Genomic DNA, 10,602 nt, shown 5'->3' with positions numbered 1-10,602 from the left:
CGAGCAGTAAATCTGACTGGAGTTTTGGGGAAGTTGGCGTGGAAAGCACCTCTGAAAGGAAAACCTTGGAGGCTATTCTTGGTCGAGCAACTTAACCAATTAACTCAGAAGTCATCTATCATGGTATTCCCCCAGACGGACAGGGTGAAAGGGTGGACACGTCCAACCCATCAAAACCAGGATCCCAGTTCTTCTTGTCCATACATCACTGAACGTCCATCAGGCTTAGTGTATAGATGCACAGATGCAACAGACCTGCATACACCGAAGAAAGACTCAGGGTAAAATGTCCATGCTTCAGATTTACGGGGACTCAGATATCTACACACAGAGTTAGAGTAACATGTCCAGGGTTGAGATTTATGGGACCACCGACCTTCGCACTCGGCTGAGAGAGCTGCGCACCGACATCGCCATGGCCGTAGACGACCCCTTCCCTCTGGTGTACGGCCTGGCTGATAGAAACATCATCACTGACCAGCTGCTCAAGGTAAGAGGATAGGAGCTCATCCATCACACAACACCGACCGGAAGAGGCTAACGTAGCGTCGACGGTCATGCTACAACCTTTTGGTTGCAATACAATATTTTAATTTATTTGACATGCTATAATCAGATCATCATTTGACCTTAATAGTAAAACGGATCCAATTTGAAACTAGGTCAGTCAAGGATTGATATCATAAGCACCTGTGTTTACGTTTAGTTGCCAGTGTGCTCTTGTGAAGGTCATTGTTTGATGGGATATTATACAAGCAATAATAGGTTGTGTACATCTTCATGTTCTGTACCTGAGCAGTACAGAACAACCTTTGTCCCCACAGCCATCAGACTACACAACAACTCAGGCAAGGGTAGTGGCCTATCATGACTCTTTCTGTCTCTCTCTCCCTCAACCCAGCCCCCACACACACTGGACAGTGTGGAATTGCGTAATATTTATTTATTTATGTCTACCACTGGCTGTTTTTTAAATGCAATTTCAATTGTGTGCAATATTGCTCACTTTTATTTACTTTTTTGATTGACTTTTACCGGTTGTCCATTTCGTTACCATCTGTCGACTACCTTTGTGAGCTACTGGAAACCTGAGTTCCCCAAGGGGATGAATAAAATATCCATCTATCAATCCACGGGAAACACTCTAAATACTTGACAAAATCATGAAATATTTGTACCACTGTTGAATGCATCATCATGAAAACGACGCTTGAGGAGAGCTCTCTGCTGTCTACGTCTCTCAGGACACGATGGTGAGCCAGGGGAAGGCCGGGGTGCACAGGGCCATGTACTCCCTGGTGTCCTGGGTCCTGCTTCAGGGTCGACCCATCCTCCGGGCCTTCTGGAGCAGTCTTACCAAGGATTACAACATGGAGAGCTACCCCAAGCTACACTGCCTGCTCACCAGGGAGCCTGCACGTAGGGGATGGGGTTTTTACTACACCTTGGCTAGAGTGGGCACCCACTTGTTCTGAAGCCTCACCAGTTCCTTTACTGGGAAGCTCTAGTCCTCGTTTACATGTGTATGCATGCATTGAAATAAGCACAACAAAGTTTGTGTGACATAATGTAACGTAATGTATCATAATATATTATCATATCATGTATCATATATCATTTAATCCCATATCATCCTTTATTATCTAACATGGTGTCACGTTCATGACAGGTGTAAATGTGGGAAAATACAGATGTGTGAAAAGGTCTACGGAAGGCTCCAGGGAACATCACCACGTAAAGCGGAACGGTGCAGACAAAAAGAAGACCTCCAACACACACTATGTAGAACACAACTCTAAGAAGAAGAAAGGTTGTTATTTGTGTATTTATTTCATTGTCAGTTCTAGAATGTATAATGTGTAGGATGTATGTTTTTAATTGTGAATACATATATTGCACATTAATATAGTGATTTGGCATAATTGTTTAAGATATAATAACTGTCAAACATTAAAACGATTTTTCTAAGTTACAGAGCTGGTATTAACACTTGTTATTGTCATTGTTTTAGAGGACAAATTAAAGTCACAAAAAACAAGTATCAACGCACAGATGGCTCCAGTACTAGCGGCCAAAGGTAATTATCTAAACACGATCCAATTAAAATGATCATTATCAACTTCTACTCAGCCTCCATTTTGTCCAACCAATGCGATGTGTTCCCCATTACATTTCCTGACCACGTCTGCCGCTGATGTGACACCAAAGGTGGGAGGGCAGTGACGCCGGACCTGAGAACCGTCCCTCCCTTCTCCATACGCTCCTCTTCCTCTACTAGGAATGTACCGGAGAGTCAGGAGGCAAGGGAGGAGGCCCCCAGGAGCCAGGTCCCCAACGGTAAGCCTTAGAAATGGTGTGTGTGTGTGTGTGTGTGTGTGTGTGTGTGTGTGTGTGTGTGTGTGTGTGTGTGTGTGTGTGTGTGTGTGTGTGTGTGTGTGTGTGTGTGTGTGTGTGTGTGTGTATATGCATATATGACAATAGATTTGAATTATACCTGCACCAAAAAATAAACAGATCAATAGCTCCGAAGGTATTTATATTATAATTATTGTTATCATATTACTATTTATTGTCTTTGAGAGCATGTTGTTATCCTCGAAACTCCACTACTATTTAAACGTTGCCCTTTCTATGCCTAGATCTAGATTTGGTTGGTGTCATTATCAGTTGCTTGGCAATTTCACAGAAAGTGCCAAAAAGTGCATTGGAGTCGCAAGTCAGGATTACTCCTCTGTGCTCGAGGAAGACAATGGACCCCAAAAGGTCTGTGTGGCAACGACTCTGGTTCACCACACGAGGGCGACAAACACCAACATGACAGAGGTACTAACACTGAACATTTGATATGTTGATCATTTGAACTTTCCCTCTAACTCGTGCGTGTGTGCGTGTGTGCGTGTGTGCGTGTGTGCGTATGTGTCTGTGTGCCTGTGTATTCGTCTGTGTGTGCGTGCGTGTCTGTGTGCGTGCGCGTCACTCAGCTTCACCTTAACGATGATGAGTGCGCCGTGTGTAAAGACGGCGGGGAGTTGATTTGCTGTGACGGCTGTCCCAGAGCCTTCCACCTGAGCTGCCTACAGCCTCCACTCACATCAATACCGAGGTATGGGGTCCGGTGGGGCTCTAGGTAAGGACGAGCGGATGCGTCAAACAACGTTGGCCCATTTAGTTGCCTAATGGTGACTGTGTCCCTCCTTGACATCAGAGACGGTCAGACACTATTTCAACACACGCTTTAGGAATGTGTGGTTCAGTTTTGATTTCACTTTGAAATATGCAGCGGGACTTGGGAATGTCAGTGGTGCCATGGCAACAAGCTGAAAATGGAGACTGGCAAGGCCCCTTATCAGGTGAGCTACTCAGGGATCCAATCATCTAAAAGCAACAACATAGTTGTTGGCTTACATGTGCTGGGAAGTTGCCAGTGATCACTTCTGGCTAATACATTATTTACTCTATTTCACCTTATATTATATTTGTTATATTTGATAAGATACACAATTATTGATGAAATGACGTTCTTTTTCAGAGAAGCAATGGATTCTTATTGGGAAACTTTATTACTGTGTGTGTGTGTGTGTGTGTGTGTGTGTGTGTGTGTGTGTGTGTGTGTGTGTGTGTGTGTGTGTGTGTGTGTGTGTGTGTGTGTGTGTGTGTGTGTGTGTGTGTGTGTGTGTGCGCGTTTGTGGCGAGTGTGTCTGTGTGTGTGTCCAGTTTTCAGGCGGGGGTGATGGTGCCGTGTGCGCTGTTTGCCTCCTGACTGGAGGCCAGCTAAGCCAATGTGCTCAGTGTCTGCGGTGCTACCACCTCCAATGTCACTTCAACAAGTAAACGCCCATCAGCTCGTCAACACAGCAGCAGCCTTAGGAATTTTTCCTCGCTTGTACCTCTACATTAGTCCTAGTCGCATCTGTAGCACCCCACCATTAGCAAGGCACACATGCTAATAATTCACCACAGTGATTTAAGTTTAAAGTAGCCTTCCTAATTGGTAGTGCAGACTGCAGCTGCACTCGCTCGTGGGGCTGTACTCTGCTATTATCATGCTGAAGGTGGATACTTATGTGGCCAGCCCACCCCCAACTAATAGACTGTAATGGACCTTTGCAGCCTCCATTGGCCTTTTCCGCTGGTCAATGAACAACACTGTATTTGGTGATGGAGGCATAATGACATATTGATTATCAACAACAGCACGTGCACGCACAAGAAAACACACACACACACACACACACACGCGCGCACACGCACACGCGCGCGCACACGCACACGCGCGCGCACACGCACACGCGCCATATTTGATGACCATTTACTGGATGTCCTTTCAACACCAGGGAGAGGTCTGTCTGCTTATCCTGCATCCTTCTCTCAAACCCACACCCAGAGGAAAGGCCTGAGTCTGGGGCCGCAGGGTTGCAGGTATGTGTGAGAGTTTGTGTGTCTGTGCACATGTGCGTGTGTGTACTAGACTTATTTTACTCTTTTCATCTCTCTATCCGCATTTTATTAATGTGTGTGTGTGTGTGTGTGTGTGTGTGTGTGTGTGTGTGTGTGTGTGTGTGTGTGTGTGTGTGTGTGTATTCTCAGGTGGTTCAACAACTAAATGTGCAGAACTTCTCTTTCCTTGATTCCATCATCCAGAGGGAGGAAGTTGACTGTATCATCGGAGAGGTAAGCACTGTTACACAGGCATAATGTGTCACCAGCGGTATCGGGCATATCCACAACTGGGTCTCCTTTGCATGGGGTCCAAGCATGGTTTTAATGGAGAGAGAGTAACTGAGTTAAATTGTGTATTTGAAATACATTAGCTCAATAAATATTGCTTGATTAGCTCAATCAATAACTTTCATCAGTTTTCCAAACTAATTTCTGTGAGACTCACAGACTCTCCGTGATATATAAAATAAAATAAATAAAATAAAACAATACTCATAATTATAAATGTAATCATTACCGCTATCATAATCATAATTGTTATCATATCAATAAAAAATGTCATTCATTCGATGCCACCATAGTGACCAATTTCTCTCTGGGCAGGAATCCATGGATGGGCTCCTGCAGTGGGCCTTTCACAGTGTCCCCTGGCCCCTGGCTGACTCGCAGGGGCCCTACCAGCTAGGGGGAGACACCAGGCTCCTGCCTGACTCTCAGGGGCCCTCCCAGCTAGGGGGAGACACCAGCGGGCCCCTGCCTGAATCTCGGGGGATTTCAGAGATAGGGGTAGTTACAAGCAGGCCCCTACCTGACTGTCAGGTTCCCTGCCGAGTTAATACCAGCAACACCCAGCATGGTATGGAAAGCCCTCTCATATAGCTTCAGAGTTACATGCATATTCTCTCTTCTCTATTTTAATTATTCATTTCCTAGTTGTAGCATTAGCAGGGTTTTGATTATGTTTTCTTTAACATGCATGTTTGCTGTGATTGTTTGAGTTTTGGTGTGTCCAGTTATGGCGTGTCGCCTGTTGAATGTGGTTGACTAGTTGATTAAACAATGAATGAAGCTGTTCTAATGGCTGACTGTAGATTAACATTTAATGCACTTGCTTAAATGAGGAACAGCCCGTTCTTCCCTATCTCTATTATACGTATTATAGCAACGCTTTTGGAGGAAACCTGTGACTTCCGCTATCGCTCTGGAACAAAATCGGAATCCTTGCAGCACTTAATTTACACCTGATGTTTTTTTTTCAAAACAGAGATAACGTTTTGTCTAGACGTTTGTCTAAGCCATCTATCATTCCTCTAATCCCCTTTTTCTTTGAATCTATAATTCAGCTCCTTCTTGTGAGCTTCCCTTGCTTGGCACCTTTTGCAGCATCTCGAGTGAAAAAATCAGTTTTACCAGATTTGCGCTCTCACTCCCTTTGGATTCTGACAGCCCTCGATAAGGGCTTGCTTAATACGTATTCCTAAATCGACATACAAATATGCACATACATTAACATAGGTACATACCTATGTATATTTATATACCCTGGCACATGAAGGCCCTAACTTTACCGCACATCAACTCAAAGCACCCTCCCAAAAAGAACAAATTGCAACCGCCCAAATGCCTTGCCCGTGCATCGACAAGCTTCATCATTATTCTCAGGCTTTTGTTCTCATTATTTCAATCTGGGAAAGAATGTACATTCACACAATGCACCAGATGGTTCGAGTTTGATATGGTATGCATATGAGAAGCACGAGAAAAAATGGCCTCAATTGAACAGGAATTCCTTGAAGACTATCACTTAGATGTGGAATGTTGTTTTTGTCCGGGGATTCGGGAGTTTTAGCATAACTGCAGAAGGATGGACTTCTGCCAAGGCAGCCAGAGGATTCTTTTTCTCCCTCGATCCCTTTGGGTTGCCATGGTTTCCGATAGCTCCACACCACAAAACAAAGAGATGAGTTGGAGTTGATCTCCTTGCCATTGTGTACAAAATCTGTAATATGTGTATGTATATTTTTCGTTTGCAGACTTCAACTCCAACTAATGCTCCGAAATCCCAAAATAAGAGTATGTTGATAGATCACGTTGATTTGTATTAAGACAATTTTAATTTAAGAAACGAAAGAGTTAAAATGTACATATTCCCTTCATGGTAATAGCCCCTCTCTCTGTTGACATGCCACTAAAGATCAGTGTATTATATGATTATGAAACAACATGATCCCTGTATCACATCACACCTCGAGGATTATAACAATTCAAAACCTCCCTACATGTTAACCATTTGTCATGCATGGCGTTCTATACAAATTACTATCCCAGCCCACAGGTCAGCTGAAACATTGAGGAACCACACATTCCTCTACAATCACAGAGATGCATGGCATCGTATCTCAGAAGCCCAACATGACCCCATTTAAAAACACATTTGTAATCTTGCCGGCTCTCTGATGGACACCACCTCCCACCTCAAGGGGGCCCTAGAAGGATGTTTAGTGATGGATGTTTCATTCAAATGTTTCTGCTCTGAGTAAGCAGGATGTAAAAAAACAAAACACATATATTTACACACACTCAGTGTTAAGCCCTAAATGAACAGACGCAGGCAGGCAGGCAGACAGGCAGGCAGGCAGGCACACACACACACACAGGCAGGCAGACACACACACACACACACACACACACACACACACACACACACACACACACACACACACACACACACACACACACACACGCAGGCACACACACACACACACACACACGCAGGCACACACACAGACAGGCACACATAAGTACACAGACAAAGGATCGATGTGTTGCAACGCATCCAGTGTTGTTCACAGCATTGGAATCCCGAGGAAAGATGTGGTAGCGTTCCCACGGCCCTCACGTCCTCCTCTACGGCTCTCTGCCCCCTCGGATAGGGGTGGGGGGGGGGGGTTTCACACAGGTGTCAACACTGGCTTCTCTTGCCTGTACCAGTGGGGGGTAAAAGTGAGAGAGTTGGTTAGGGCTGCATAACTTTGTGGTCAGCACACTCCCCACTCTCCTATTCCCCCCCCCCACGCCCCCCAAATAAAGATATTTCTCTCTTTTTTTCAACTATTGTTACAGGCGGGAAATGACAGAGGCTGTCTTCATGGATGCATTGTCTTTAGATGTGCTGGGTGTAAGGTTCCTGGGTATGGTCTTAGATCTGCGTGGTGTTGGGTTTCACAGGCTCAACGTCTCTCCAGCCCTTTGTTCCTCAAGGCACACCAGGTTTTGGAGACATTTTGGAAATCCTATAGTACATTACTGTTGTACCACAGTCCATAACTCCTATAGTGGGTCTACTGGGCCTGGTTGTGTGGTATAATGGGCCTGTCGGCATGGTTTAATGGGCCTGCGTGCATAGTATATAAGGTCTCTTAGCGTATAGTGGGGCTTTGATCGTAGTATGGGTCTCTTGGTGTATACTGGGGCTTTGATCGTAGTATACTGGGTCTCCTAGCGTATACTGGGGCTTTGATCGTAGTATACTCGGTTTCTTAGCGCATACTGGGGCTTTGATTGTAGTACGTGTACTGTGTATGTTAGCATAGTATACTGGGCCTGTGAGCATATATACAGGGCCTTTGACCATATATACTGGGCCTTTGACCATATATACTGGGCCTTTGACCATATATACTGGGCCTTTGACCATATATACTGGGCCTTTGACCATATACACTGGGCCTTTGACCGTATTTACTGGGCCTGTTCTTTTATACTGGGCCGTTGAGCAGGTACGGTCCTTCAACCTGTTTGAGTGAGTTGTTTATCTCGTCGCAGTGATGAGGGTTCACTTCCAGCGTTCCACTGCTAAACCTGGAGCCGTGTGTCACTCCCTGAGATGTTGTTATTGGGGATTCCCAGTGAAGTGGATCAGAACGCACAGCTAGCTAGGGGTGAACACACACACACACACACACACACACACACACACACACACACACACACACACACACACACACACACATCAACACAAACGTGCGCACCTAGCTCCCAGGTCACATGCCTTTCCCCCTTTTATTTGCCAAGAAAGTGTCATTCTCTTCTTTCTTTTGGTTTACTCTTTTCACTCTTGGTGATTACTGCTCTCTCTCCCTCTCTCTAGCGCTCTCCTACTCTCTCTCTCCCCCCCCCCTTTAAGTGTTTGTAATGCTTGGCATGCAAACTATTTAGCATGCTTAGGAATAAAAGCAGGACCAAAGGACTAGCCCTCAGAGAAACTAAGAAAAATGTTTTTTTTTTCTCTGCTTCACCCCACACATCATTCAGCGACCACATCACCAAGACAGCAACATCCACTCCCCTGCACATAGTCCCGAGTCTAGACGTCTTCGGCCATTTACGTTCCTTTGCATTTGACACTTCATAAAACAGCCCAAAAAAGACATTGTTTTGGTCCCATGCACCCATTGTTTTGCCATGTTTTCATGGACAAATCTCTAGATGGGAAAGGGAAAAGACAAGAAGGAGGAAAAAGAGATCTCCCTCTCCCTCTACCTCTCCCTCTCCCTCTCTCTCTCTCTCTCTCTCTCTCTCTCTCTCTCTCTCTCTCTCTCTCTCTCTCTCTCTCTCTCTCTCTCTCTCTCTCTCTCCATATCCCCCCCTTAGGAGGCCAGATAATGATATACTGGAAGGGGCAGATTGCAGGGTTTGCCATGGGTCTGGAAGTGTAAACACAGCACAAAATATTCTACTCGGGACATTCCAGAAAAGTCCTTCACACAGGATTCTTGGAAGTGCTCCTCTGGTGTTTGCATTCTTCCCCTGTGGAACAGTGGTGCTATTAGCAGGGCTAACAGCGATACTAACAGTGGTGCTATTTGCAGTGCTGAACAAGTTGTTAACGGCAGTGATATGAAGCAGTGCTAATTGTGGCGCTGACAGGAGTGCTAACAGTGATGCTTACCTTGTTACTACAGCAGTTCCATCAGCAATGCTAATGCTAATTAACAGCAATGCTAACAGGGATGCAAACAGCAATAATAACAGATGTACTAACATGCGCATTAGGAGTACTAGCAGTGTTGCTAACAGAGTTGCTAACTGTGGTTCTGTTAGCCACGTGCTAACAACAATGCCAAGTGCTAACAACAATGCTAACAGCAGTGCTAACATGAGCACTGACAGCAGTTCAAACAGTGGTGTTTACTTCTCAAGATATTAATTCCACTGGTTCACTGACATCTTACTTTAAGGTTTGATGTTCAACAGCTTTTTTATCTTTTGCATAGTTTTATAATATTTTATCGTCAATTATCTGTTGAGGTTCTTTTGAAACTTCAAACATGTTTCATGTTCAAAGTACTTTGAATATCTAGGCTACTGTAGAAAATAATGATTCAACACAAGCCAATGTAAGAAAGGTGCAAAATTGTTTAGTTCTTCCAGTAACCGCAATAATGTTTCAAAACATTACCTAAACCTAAACATAACATTATTTATAAAACATATGAATGTTGCTGACAGGTCATTGGATTAACTGCAAGCCGTCACAACATTCAATGCACCTCACTTATTATATATTACTCAAGATATAAATCAACAATCGAGATAACATATCTTACATATTGTGTTTACAGTTTAATAGATTGATAACACATGCACTGTATTCCATAGCCTAACTTGTTTTAGTACAACCCCTAGGGTGAAACAAATCTAGCATTGTGTTTAAAGGGAACCTTGTTAAAATCTATGAATAACGATTCATCAAAACGTTATGATTAAATCAAATTCAGTTAATATAAATTCATTTTTTTATGTTTGGAATATGTGGACTTAATAAGGGTAACATACACGGCTGGTCAACTGACTTCTTAGCCGAGGGCAGTTATCTGGTTCAAAGAACAACATGACTAAATTAACTTCTTCTTTTAACCAAATTCTTCTTTAATTTGCCCTTTCAGCATTATAGGTCATCTAGAATTATTTTCGTCTGAAAATAGACGCCGTAAAAATAGGCAGTCTGTGTTAAACAACACAATGAGCAGCTTTTAGTCCATGTTGGACACAAGAAGCTCTTTGTGTCTCAGCAGACACGTCAGAACCTTGAGTTAGGGTCATTAACATATCTCCCAGCTGAATCATCTTGTCCTGGTACTACCACCAAAGTTGGTAGTC

At 44.0% G+C, this 10,602-nt stretch overlaps 1 protein-coding gene across 1 annotated transcript; it reads left to right on the top strand.

The window, feature by feature from the left end:
- The first annotated feature begins 2,196 nt into the window (after positions 1–2,196).
- Positions 2,197–7,200, top strand: aire (autoimmune regulator). Its single transcript, XM_060058277.1, has 8 exons — positions 2,197–2,337; positions 2,687–2,823; positions 2,982–3,103; positions 3,281–3,350; positions 3,715–3,827; positions 4,335–4,419; positions 4,588–4,671; positions 5,044–7,200. Exons 2-8 carry the CDS (start codon positions 2,815–2,817, stop codon positions 5,317–5,319), a joined length of 759 nt encoding a protein of 252 aa, XP_059914260.1. The 5' UTR covers positions 2,197–2,337; positions 2,687–2,814; the 3' UTR covers positions 5,320–7,200.
- Positions 7,201–10,602: the final 3,402 nt, after the last annotated feature.

This window comes from Gadus macrocephalus, chromosome 8 (assembly GCF_031168955.1).
Source record: "Gadus macrocephalus chromosome 8, ASM3116895v1".
NCBI lineage: Eukaryota > Metazoa > Chordata > Actinopteri > Gadiformes > Gadidae > Gadus > Gadus macrocephalus.
The sequence above is the reverse complement of the archived record's forward strand: the minus strand, read 5'-3'. Positions and strand labels throughout refer to the sequence as shown.

Excerpts from the sequence above, each read along its gene's own strand:
- aire (XM_060058277.1), top strand. Across the intron at positions 3,828-4,334 it reads CTCCAATGTCACTTCAACAA|GGAGAGGTCTGTCTGCTTAT; the intron begins GTAAACGCCCAT and ends TTTCAACACCAG. Across the intron at positions 4,672-5,043 it reads TTGACTGTATCATCGGAGAG|GAATCCATGGATGGGCTCCT; the intron begins GTAAGCACTGTT and ends CTCTCTGGGCAG.